We start from the raw sequence: 12,739 nt of genomic DNA on the forward strand, positions 1-12,739 counted from the left end.
ATAAGTTTTGCCTCTCTTTTTTGGGGAGTTTGAGTTTGTCCCTGCCGCGAACCATTAAAAAACAGACAATCTCCCCCAAATACTTGGGAGGGAAAGAAATCCGCCCCCTTCGCTTTTCATTTGTCATAAATGAAAACAGCTTTACCTCAAAGACAGAACTACGTTGTAGATCTGCGTACCCGATCATTAGTCAACATCAAAGTTGCGGGACGACGAGAGGTTGAGATGCGCTCCGGGGAGGCACTGTTTTAACGCCCATCTCCTCCAGAGCTACCTCACATTGACTTCTTTAACCCAATTAGGAAAGTGTTAATGAACTCGCCGTGGGAGTGCTCGCTGACTGCACTGCTTGCTTTGCCTGGGTAGCTTGACACCTCGACGCGTTCAGCGTTATTGAGCTAGGGGAGGTGGGAATGGGGTTGGATACTCAGCAAGAGACGTTGTCCACCTCTCAACAATGTTTAACGCATTTCCCGCAAAGATTCTCTTCTCCTCTGCACATTCAAAGAGGGGAGGCCAATGCTGTTCCCTGGCTGTTTGAGTGGCTGGAACACCACTAATCTAATCTGAAGGATACCACTTCAAATACAATGCTCCTCCGTGACTTCATCCCTACCGTAACGAACCAGGCATCGATCCGGCATCTGCAAATGAAAACGGGTGTAGGTGCGCGGTAGTGCCGTCCCGCCGATTAATGACAAATGACTGCCGTTAATGAATAGGCTGCCATATTATCTGACTGGGTGAGCCCTCGGCAGATATGATTTATTTTTAAAGATGGCTACGCTGGATGATGACGTGGCGCTAACGTAAGGGAATCCATACATTCAAAATGAGAAGCTCCAGGCACATTAACATTCACGCTCGGTCATAAAGGATACTTAGAGATTTATCTAGCCTACTTCCCCAGAGTCAGATGAACTTGTGGATACCATTTGTATTTCTCTGCATGCAGTTTGAAGAAAGTTGCTAAGCAGCGTTAGCGCAATTGCTAACTAACTGTTCCCATAGACTTCCAGCCATTGTGCTATTGCTAGTTAGCCGTGGCTCGCAAAACTACCTCTAACTTCGTTCAAACTGGACACAGAGACATCTTTTTTTATTTAACTAGGCAAGTCAGTTAAGAACAAATTCTTATTTACAATGAGTGCCTACCCCGGCCAAACCCGGACGACGCTGGGCCAATTGGGCGCCTCCCTATGGGACTCCCAATCACGGCCGGATATGATTCGCCCTGGATTCGAACCAGGGACTGTAGTGACGCCTCTTGCATGGAGATGCAATGCCTTTGACCGCTGCACCACTCGGGAGCCGTGACCTACAATTGGTATCCACAAGTTAATCTGACTCTGAGGAAGTAGATAAAGGGTTTCCTTGCCAAAATGTCCAAGTATCCCTTTAAACTCAGTCTAGGGTTGCAATCATACAAACCTCACTTAATTAGTTCTCATGTCACAACCATAAGCTACACGAACTGTTACATTACGTAGGGAGAGAATGGTGAGAATAATAGTGTGGCACTGCTGAGCCCTGAGACAGGCTGCCTCTCCCACTCGTGAACTGGGAGGCAGACAGATGTTTCTGGGGGAAGGCAGGCAGGCGTGTGCCCGCCCAGCTGTGACCAAATTCATCATTATGGGCATAAACCTCGCCCTCCATTACACATTAGTATACAACATTTTTAGGAGTGAAATTTCAAGGATTCATGGGGCAGGCAAAATCTGGGACATTGTCTTTTTTCCCCTCTTACCAGGGTAATGTTCCAAACAGGAAAGGCCACATGCATTCAATATCTCTATTCATCTAAGCTTTGATCATCTCGGTCGTGTGCGTGCGAAAAGCTGGAATGGTGGCAGAAAAGGGCCTACCTCTTGTCCAGTGAGGAAGAGCAGACAGTCGCCCTCCTCCTCTTCACACATGTGGATCTGGATAACGGTGCGGATGGCTGCCTCCAGGTAGTCCCTCTCGGGTTCCGGCGTGTAGAAGATCTCTACCGGGTGCGTGCGTCCCGGGATGGTCAGCAGCGGACAGCTGTCAAAGTACACCTGGAACTTGCCGGCATCCAGCGTGGCGCTCATGACGATGACCTGATGAGACAAAGGACAGGGTGGTGAGAGGTAGACTGGGAAGAGAAAATGGCTGCCGATGGGGTTATATGATGCTATAGGATGAAGTTGCCCCTAGACACTGATCAGAGTTCTAGATTATAGTTTGGCCTAATGGTTCAGATTCTGATTAGCGTTATCTTAGATCAGTGTCTAAGGGCAACCTGAAACAGCAGCTTTCAGCAGGAGCAATACTGTGAAGAGAGGAGCTTACATATAACCAGGAGACAGCGACGATAGTATAGTGTAGGTAGATAAAGGTTAAGGTAGGAGTATTTAGGAGTTGACGAATGGTAGGGTCTGGTGTAGTCTCACCACAGGGTAGTTAAGAGTGATAGTCGACACATGTGACTGATGAAATGGATAAGGCCTAGGAGGTAGAACATACAGTACATTGGGAAAGTATTCAGACCCCTGGACTTTCCCCACATTTTGTTATGTTACAGCCTTATTCTAAAATGTATTAAATAAACAATAATGATCATCAATCTACACACAAAACCCCATAATGACAAGGCAAAAACCGTTAAAAAAACAAATAGGAAACGTAATAGATACCCTCTATGCAGGAGAAAAGGAAGTGGGCGTGAGCCAAAAAGAGAGTGTAGATTGGACCCTGGCCAAGTGAGAGGAAACAAAATGGTGGACATATCACAGGAGGACAGAGCCCCTGACCCATGAGGATCACAACGCTCACTGCCCGGATAAGTCTCGCGGGCACACCATGTTCTCCCTTAGGGCCCATTAAGCACATTAAAATTCTGATGGTGGGCGGCGCGCCTCTCTGCTCTCCCATTTTCACTCTCAAATATTTCGGTCCACGTTCTATGCGCTACTTCGCTTTACGCATAACAAGACATTATAATTCCTCTTAATCAAGGCAAATTACACTTCAAATTTGGGAGAGGAGGGAGATTGGGAAGAGGGACATGAGCAGGGCCGGTAAGATCATTGCCACTAACCTAGACCTTATTTAAAAGTCCCTGAACACGTGTAACCTTTGATGCCGTCCCTGACAACAACTAGTCATTACCCATCTGTTTTATGAGAATTGTGTCTGGCACATTCGGCCTATAAAAACTGAACCCCCACCCCACCCATCCCTGTCTGATTCTCTTAAATGGGCTGACCCGGGCAGCAATCTCAGTGCTGCCGCAGAGGAGACTCGCCGTGCATTTCTGAGCTGTATGGCTGACGTTTGTCTTTTCCTCAATAGACACACAGCAGTCAGCCCGTGGAGAGACTGCCACACTGAGGATTTTTAGGGTGGGGGGTGGAGTAATAATTGAGTGTGTGTGTACACAACCAGGTGTGTGCACACAGAGAGGCAGGCTCTCGTGTAGGATAGAGGACTAGGTCGGAGGTAGGATTTGATTCTAGGAGAGTGAGCTGAGGAGAAGAGATGAGGATCAGATGGTACAGGGCTTTGAGAAGCAGTAAAAAACACAGCAGAAACTGCTTCTCCAATAGAAATCCCTGATCGCTTGTAGGCGATGTCATGGTGACGTTAGTTGGCTAGCTAAGCTCATGCGCAGAAACACGTCATAGGTCTGCAGGTTGTGTCGAACTGCGGCCGTTAAATCAAAGGCACTCTTCCGATATAAAGTTGTTTTTGATTCAAATGAAAACGTGTCAATTTGTCACTTTCACAAGGTTGTAGTAACGACAGGTTCAGCTACTTGAGACATTGGCTCGAATATAGGTTCTGCCTTTAGAAATCGAGAAAATGAACAAATAAGGAAGAATTTTTCACTTCTCTCATTGACTTCTCAAACCATAAAAACGTTTTTTCCACCTTTGGATTTAGAAACTCTGTGGCATGACTATGAGATGCTGTGGAATGTAGACTGGCGAGTGGAAACTGTTGGCAAGGCCAGGGTTGCATTCACCTGGCACGGATCAGATCGCTTTCAAGTGGTGCACAAAGTTAGGAAACATTTAGATAGAAACACACCATAGAACTGACATGCTCCTCTGACAAGTAAAGTCAAGTACAAATAAGGTCAGCTCTGTTCAGGACATTTCAACCTGCAAGGTTCAGTACATTGCACCCAGGGGTATGGGGATTTGACGTGTACCTTGAGGTCTGACCTCTGTCGGACCACCTCTTTGAGGACGCCCATGAGGATGTCTGTGGCAAGCGTTCTCTCGTGGGCCTCGTCCAGGATGACGACGCCGTAGCGCTCCAGCAGAGGGTCGTGCATGGCCTCCCGCAGCAACATACCGTCTGTCATGTACCTGCACCGAGGGAGGAAACACAATGGGTAAGTCTTTAAAGTGGACATTTTCATCGAACAATTTAACTACTAACTGTATACTGCCAAATTAGCCAGTTCTCTCTTGTAAAGAATATTTGAAATCTAACTTTTTTTTGCTAACAGCGAAAAACAGGGAGGTACTATCCGAACATGCTAAATGTTCAGATAGCAATAAATTTTTCAGCGGAAAACATATCCTACGAAGCGCCCCACTAAACCCCAGTGAAATAAAACAGTTTTTTTGGCAGTTCAACTTCAGTAGAGACTGGCACTTACTTGAGGAGGGTCTTGGCCGAGCTGCAGTCCTCAAATCGAATGGAGTAACCGACCTCCTGGCCCAGCATTACGTCCATCTCGTCGGCCACCCTCTGGGCCACGCTCATGGCTGCCACCCTCCTGGGCTGGGTACAGGCCACTGCCTTCTTAGGTCCGCCCAACCCCTTCACCATGTCCACACACCACTGCGGGATCTAAGGAGGGAGAGGGGGAGATGGAGAGAGGAAGAAGTTACTCAACCACACTCACTTTTACAACCCCTTGCCCTTACACAAATCAGCAACCAAACCAATACCACTCAAAAGCGCTTTATAAAATGGCACTGAAGATAGCTTTGAGTCAAACAAATGAATGATAACATGGATGTTTTGGAGAGCAAAGAATAAAGCTGCCAGTTCCTGTCTGTAAACCCCATGCCACCATCCCCGATCACTTCCACTCTCTGATAATCAACTGCGAGCTCCAGAGAAGTTGAGATGATAGCTTGTATTAGACAGTCTGCCAGCTTTCTGCTGATAGGCACTCCCGGTGGGGATCCCCCCGCTCACTGTTCAAAAGACGAGGGGACCTGCTAAGAGCAGCCTAAAGTTAGAAACTGTTTCTTCTGCCGGATTAGCCTTGTGCTCGGATGAGTGCCCGTTAGTGGCAACCAACCTCTTTGCTACGGGGAAGGGAAACACTCTGCATTTAGCATTTCAACAAATCAAGATGGGGGGAAAAGGAGATGAGTCACAGCAGCAGGATTATTTTGAAAATAACGGGAGAGTGTGTGAGGGCAACAAGGCATCTCATAGGAAACAGTATTGAGTTATCAGTTGTCTTTTCTCGGCTGTGTTACTGTTTGTTCGTGAATACAATGATATATTGCTTGGAGAACAATGAATAGATACATTCCATCTCACCACATTAATGTAAAGACTCTACCCCTTGTTCTGCTTACCTGCGTGGTCTTGCCGGAGCCCGTCTCTCCGACGAGCACGAAGCTCTGGTGGCGTCCCAGGATGTCGTTGAAGCGCTCCTTGTACTCCCACACTGGCAGCTGCAGCCTCTTCTTCAGGATCTCGTAGTAACGCGGCGTGTGGGGCAGGTTGGTGAACGGGTTGATCTGCTGCTGCATGGCCGTCTGCTTGTGGGAGAGGCCTGCGCTGCCAACAGCCGGGTTCAGGGCCATGCCAGAGGGCTTGACATCCCGGTCTCTGTCCCTCGACCGCTCGTCGCGGTCCCTGTCGCGGTCTCGCCTGTGGTTGAGGCATGAATGTGAGTAGTGTGACAGACTAGACAAAGCTTTTTTTTTTTTTATATATATCGGCCAGGCCCCATTCCCTTCTCTTTTCCCATCACCATTCCAAAATGGAATGAACCCAACAACCAACACAGAAATAGGACAGCTCAGATCCTACAATGTGCCGCGGTTCGGCTATGTCATGTCCTTTTCCTCAAATAACATGAAAAGGTTACTGCGCATTTCCCTTTCACGCTGCAGAAGGATGTAATCAAGTGCTGCATGCAAAGGTCACATTAATAAAGAAATTAATAGGCTAAAATATCAAAAGTCAAAAGGGGAACACTTTCCTTTTACAAATGGGTGATATCTTTATTTCCTTTTTATTATGCTACAACACATGTCTGCACCCCAGAACCAAAGTATTGAATTTCCTTCTTTGACCAGACCAATGTTGAAGACTCCATTTGAAGAATTGGCAAAAAGCTAAAACTGGTCTTAGCAATGTAGCCGGTGTCATGAGCACCTGCACTATTTCCTAGGACATCATGTTGGCTTGGGTACATACATACAAACACCAGTTGACCCTTCAGAACTCATGTCATGTTCTTATGGGCCTAGAATGTTGACATTTCAGTACCCAATTATTGCAAAGGACTTAATTAATTAATGAATCTTGTTCTGACAAAGTTGGCCATGTGTTTCAGCACCACGTTGATGTCCACTGACAACTGAATCATCAGATGATATACAAATTAGACATTTTATATAGCTAAGGATTATATAAACTATTATAGAAATGTATCAAGTCTGTGACTTAGCTAGTTAACAGTGTGTTATGTTTCTTTAACCCATGTTTTACCAGGTAAGTTGACTGAGAACACATTCTCATTTACAGCAATGACCTTGGGAATAGTTACAGGGGAGAGGAGGTGGATGAATGAGCCAATTGTAAACTGGAGATGATGGTATGAAGGCCAAATTGGGCATTTAGCCAGAACACCGGGGTTAACACCCCTACTCTTACAATAAGTGCCATGGGATCTTTAGTGACCAAAAAGAGTCAAGACACCCGTTTAACGTCCCCAATCACTGCCCTGGGGCATTGGGATATTTGTTTTAGACCAGAGGAACGGGTGCCTCCTACTGGGTCTCCAACACCACTTCCAGCAGCATCTGGTCTCCCATCCAGGGACTGATCTGGACCAACCCTGCTTAGCTTCAGAAGTGAGCCAGCAGTGTCATGGATGCAGGGTGGTATGCTGCTGGCATACCCAATGGACAGAAACGGCTTTTCGGCTAGTTTCAATCAAAGCAAAGCTAAAGCATGTCAGCTAGCCACTTACATTTCTTGTTTAAAAACACAAATAATATAGTTAGCTAATATAACTAGTTAACATTATTAACATGCCATGATAGCGGTCTAGCTGGCATTAGTAATACTACTGACTGGATGCTAACTAGCTATCTACACACCTAAGTTACCTACCTACCTTATGGACACGCGCAGGAGGCAACCCACGTGCATGAATGATGCTTCTTTTGCACTGTTCTGTAACGTTAGCGTGGTTTAGGAGCTTCCTAACTATGTTAACTTATACTCCGTGTTTATTTAAAAGACTAGATACCTAACTATCGTAACTAGGCTAGAATACTTTTTCACCGCATGCACGACTTGTCCATTCGCCATTTACATTTTATCTCGCTAGATAGCATGCGAACGACGTTAGCTGTAGCCAAAAAACCTTCTGCACTGCAGTGCCCATGAAACACGAAAACAAAGGATCCTCTCCCTATTATTCCCTATACACACCCATCAGAAGACTCTCTTTTTAGTCGATGAATAACAATAATCAACCAAACCCAACCGATGTCGTTTAGACATACTTTTTTTCCTACACATAAATAGCTATCCACAATAAGGAACAAAAGTAGGTCAATGCCATACAATTTCTGCACACTTCTGCCAAATATATTTAGAAATCGGTCCTATCCAATCGTTCTATCTGTGCTGCTGCTATTGTTAAGCACCACAAGTATGGCGACCGGAAGCACTTACCTCATCATTAATATCTCTGCGTAAATGACAGAAAAACAGCAATTTAGCGTGAGTTTCGTCGAGCCAGATACATTAAATAACGTTTTTATATTAGCAAAATATTGCGACTTAAATATTTGCGCCACGGGGAACTGTAAAGGACAGCTGCTGCCGTGGACGTGGAGTCAGTTGTTAGCTGTCTGGGGGATGTTGTGGCTTGCACCAAACTCAGCCTCCACCTAATACATTACAAAAAAAAGAGGGTCCATGTGCAATACCAACATTGACCGATTCCGATGGTGAAACTCAGTTGTAGAATTCATCCCAAAGCCAAACATTTTATAAATAACATTATACGACAAATATGTATAGGCTGTCAAAGTGTTTGTTATTGCAAGACAGCCACATTATGCACATTCTGGATGTAAGTGATTATTTCAAGCCATGTCAATCTTTCAAGAACATTTAACAAACATGTTCAATGTATACACCTCTCTTCCAAGAGATTTCTTAAATGTTTCAACCTATAAGATTATGTAGTGATGAATCAGCTGACACTGGGGACGATCATTGCCGTTGACACAGGTAATTACACAGCCTGGACATTCCTAACAAGCTTTGTAATGGCAAATGGCTCATTGCTTGTAACCAGGGATTGATGGTGATAGGGAAGGAGAAGTCAACGTTATAACAAAGCCTTACTAATGCTCTTTATCCAAAGCTAATTTAAAATATCAGGTCTTTTTCTCCCTTTCTTTCACAGGCAATTAAATAACAGTCCAATTGTGTGTGAAATAGGTCTGCCAAACAGAGCTGCTGACAGACAGAGGACCAACAGCGACACAGGAAAGAATAGCCCTGTTATTTCACTGGACAGTGAAAATGGACAATAGCATGCAACCTGAATGGAAACAACCTCTTAATAATTATAAGATGAATGGATTGCAAAGCTGCACTTGAAACATCAAGTAACTGTATAAGCTATGAATAATTATTATTTCCAATCGACAGTAAACAGGTGTTGTTTAAAATAGTTATTTCAGATTTTCAAGATCTACAACTTGTTCATAGTTTTGCACCACAGCCGTTTAGTCATTCACCCACATTTTTTACTTTGACCTCACAGAATAGAATCAATAAAAAGTCAAGTAGAGGAGGTAAATGCCATGTGCACATCGAATAGTGTAACTTGAAGTAGAAGTAAGTTGATCTAATATTTTCTCAATTAGAAAAAGTTATATACACTACCGTTCAAAAGTTTGGGGTCACTTAGAAATGTTATTTTTTTCCATGAAAACATACATGAAATGAGTTGCGAAATTAATAGGAAATATAGTCAAGATGTTGACAAGGTTATAAATAACGATTTTTAATTGAAATAGTAGTGTCCTTCAAATGTTGCTTTCGTCAAAGAATCCTCCATTTGCAGCAATTACAGCCTTGCAGACCTTCGGCATTCTAGTTGTCAATTTGTTGAGATAATCTGAAGAGATTTCCCCCCATGCTTCCTGAAGCACCTCCCACAAATTGGATTGGCTTGATGGGCACTTCTTATGGTCAAACTGCTCCCACAACAGCTCAATAGGGTTGAGATCCGGTGACTATTATGGCCACTCCATTATAGACAGAATACCAACTGACTGCTTCTTCCCTAAATAGTTCTCGCATAGTTTGAAGCTGTGCTTTGGGTCATTGTCCTGTTGTAGGAGGAAATTGGCTCCAATTAAGAGCCGTCCACAGGGTATGGCATGGCGTTGCAAAAAAGTGATAGCCTTCCTTCGTCAAGGTCCCTTTTACCCTGTACAAATCTCCTACTTTACCACCACCAAAGCACCCCCAGACCATCACATTGCCTCCACCATGCTTGACAGATGGCATCAAGCACTCCTCCAGCATCTTTTCATTTTATCTGCGTCTCACTAATGTTCTTTTTTGTGATCCAAACACCTCAAACTAAGATTAATCTGTCCATAACAATTTTTTCCAATCTTCCTCTGTCCAGTGTCTGTGTTCTTTTGCCCATCTTAATCTTTTCTTTTTAGTGGCCAGTCTGAGATATGGCTTTTTCTTTGCAACTCTGCTTAGAAGGCCAATATCCCAGAGTCGCCTCTTCGCTGTTGATGTTGAGACTGGTGTTATGCGGGTACCATTTAATGAAACTGCCAGTTGAGGACTTGTGAGGCGTCTGTTTCTCAAACTAGACACTCTAATGTACTTGTCCTCTTGCTCAGTTGTGCACCGGGGCCTCCCACTCTATTCTGGTTAGAGCCAGTTTGCGCTGTTCTGTGAAGAGAGTAGTACACAGCGTTCTACGAGATCTTCAGTTTCTTGGCAATTTCTCATATGGAATAGTCTTCATTTATCAGAACAAGAATAGACTGACGAGTTTCAGAAGAAATCGCTTTGTTTCTGGCTATTTTGAGCCTGTAATCGAACCCACAATTGCTGATGCTCCAGATACTCAACTAGTCTAAAGAAGGCCAGTTTTATTGCTTCTTTAATCAGAACAACAGTTTTCAGCTGTACTAACATAATTGCAAAAGGGTTTTCTATGATCAATTAGCCTTTTAAAATAATAAACTTGGATTAGCTAACACATCGTGCCATTGGAACACAGGAGTGATGGTTGCTGACAATGGGCCTCTGTACGCCTATGTAGATATTCCATAAAAAAAAAGCAGTTTCCACCTACAATAGTCATTTACAACATTAACAATGTCAACACTGTATTTCTGATCAATTTTATGTTATTTTAATAGACAAAAAATGTGCTTTCCTTTAAAAAACAAGGACATTTCTAAGTGACCCCAAACTTTTGAACTGTAGAGTAAGTATTCACACCCTTCACTCAGTACTTTGTTGAAGCACCTTTGTCAGCGATTACAGCCTCAAGTCTTCTTGACGCTACAAACTTGGCACACCTGTATTTGGAGAGTTTCTGCCATTCTTCTCTGCAGATTCTCTCAAGCTCTGTCAGGTTGGATGGGAAGTGTCGCTGCACAGTTAATTTAAGGTCTCTCCAGAGATGTTTGATCGGGTTCTAGTCCGGGCTCTGTCTGTGCTATTCAAGGACATTTAGAAACTTGCCCCGAAGCCACTCCTGTGTTGTCTTGGCTGTGTAATTAGGGTCGTTGTCCTGTTGGAATGTGAACCTTAGCCCCAGTCTGAGGTCCTGAGCATCCTGGCACAGGTTTTCATCAAGGATCTCTCTATACTTTGCTCCGTTCATGTTTCCCTCAATCCTGACTAGTCTCCCAGTCCCTGACACTGAAAAACATCCCCACAGCATGCTGCCACCACCATGCTTCACTGTAGGGATGGTGCCAGGTTTCCTCCAGACGTGACACTTGGCATTCAGACTACAGAGTTCAATCTTGTTTTTTTCAGACCAAATTATCTTGTTTCTCATGGTCTGAGAGTCCTTGAGCGGCCTTTTGGCAAACTCCAGGTGGGCTGTCATGTGCCTTTTACTGAGGAGTGGCATCCTTCTGGCCACTCTATTTTTTTGTACACTTCCCCAGATCTGTGCCTTGACACAATCCTGTCTCGAAGCTCTAAAGATAATTCCTTCTACCTCATGGCTTGGTTTTTTCTCTGACATGCACTGTAAACTCTGGGACCTTATATAGACAGGTGTGTGTCTTTCCAAATCATGTCCAATCAATTGAATTTACCACAGGTGGAATCCAATAAAGTTGTAGAAACATCTCAAGGTTGATAAATGGAAACAGGATGAGCTCAATTTCAAGTCTCATAATAAATGTGCAAACATTTCTAAAAATCTATTTTTGTTATGGGGTATTGTGTGTAGATTGATGACAGACAAAAATAACTTCATCCATTTTGGAATAAAGCTGTAACGTAACAAAATGTGGAAACAGCTAAGGGATCTGAATACTTTCCGAATACACTGTATATACCATTAGGAGAGACTAAAGATAAATATACTTCATTAGAGATCAATTTTTAATAAAGCAGTACAATCTAAGGTGAGTGTGTTGGGGTCAATGAGAGGTGTTGCATGGAATTAAAAAGGTATGTCGTATATTATTCATCCTAATCAGACATGTTTTTTACATGGATGATACATTGGAGATAATAAGACAAGTACTCCAAACAATAGAACACTATGAAAAATCTGGGAAACCAGACCTGGTATTCATAGCGGACTTTGCAAAGGCTTTTGATAAAGTATAACTGGAATTTATATATAAATGCCTGGAATATTTACATTTTGGGGAATCTCTTATACAATGGGTTAAAGTTATGTATAGTAACTCTAGATGTAAAATAGTAAATAATGGCTACTAGAAAGTTTTAAACTGTCAAGAGGCGTAAAACAAGGTTGTCCATTATCGACATATCTATTTATTATGGCCATTGAAAAATTAGCTGTTAAAATCAGATCCAACAATAATATCAAGGGGCTAGAAATCCAGGGCTTAAAAACAAAAGGTGTCATTTTATGCTGAGGATTCATGTGTTCTTTTAAATCCACAATTTGGATCCCTCCACAGCCTCAGAGGATCTCCATCTTGTCTCATCGCTGCAACTCCCCAATGGGCGCGGGAGGCAAAGGTGGAGTACAATGGGTCGGAAACACTGTTCACCTGATGACCGAGGCCAGCCAGATGGTATTTAAATTGCCATTGATAAAATGAAATTGTGTTCATTGCCCGTAGCTTATACCTGCCCATACCATAACCCCACCACCACGTGGCACTCTGTCCAGAACATTGACATCAGCAAACTGCTCACCCACACAAGACCAGACATGTGGTCTGTGGTTGTAAGGCCGGTTGGACATACTGCTAAATTCTCTAAAACAACGTTGGCGGCG

The 12,739-nt window shown here is 43.7% G+C and overlaps 1 protein-coding gene across 3 annotated transcripts in view; it reads right to left on the bottom strand.

The window, feature by feature from the left end:
• Positions 1 to 8,132, bottom strand: part of LOC129835105 (ATP-dependent RNA helicase DHX15-like) — a 33,090-nt gene extending 24,958 nt beyond the window's left edge. The window contains exons 1-5 of one of the 3 annotated variants that reach the window (XM_055900494.1): positions 7,921 to 8,132; positions 5,580 to 5,877; positions 4,640 to 4,833; positions 4,184 to 4,343; positions 1,869 to 2,087 (exon numbers count right to left, since the gene is read on the bottom strand). In XM_055900494.1, coding sequence (XP_055756469.1) covers positions 1,869 to 2,087; positions 4,184 to 4,343; positions 4,640 to 4,833; positions 5,580 to 5,877; positions 7,921 to 7,928 — 879 coding nt within the window. In that variant the 5' untranslated portion in view covers positions 7,929 to 8,132. The other 2 variants (XM_055900493.1, XM_055900495.1) reach the window with 2 other exon arrangements.
• Positions 8,133 to 12,739: the final 4,607 nt, after the last annotated feature.

This window comes from Salvelinus fontinalis, chromosome 36 (genome assembly GCF_029448725.1).
Source record: "Salvelinus fontinalis isolate EN_2023a chromosome 36, ASM2944872v1, whole genome shotgun sequence".
Lineage (NCBI taxonomy): Eukaryota > Metazoa > Chordata > Actinopteri > Salmoniformes > Salmonidae > Salvelinus > Salvelinus fontinalis.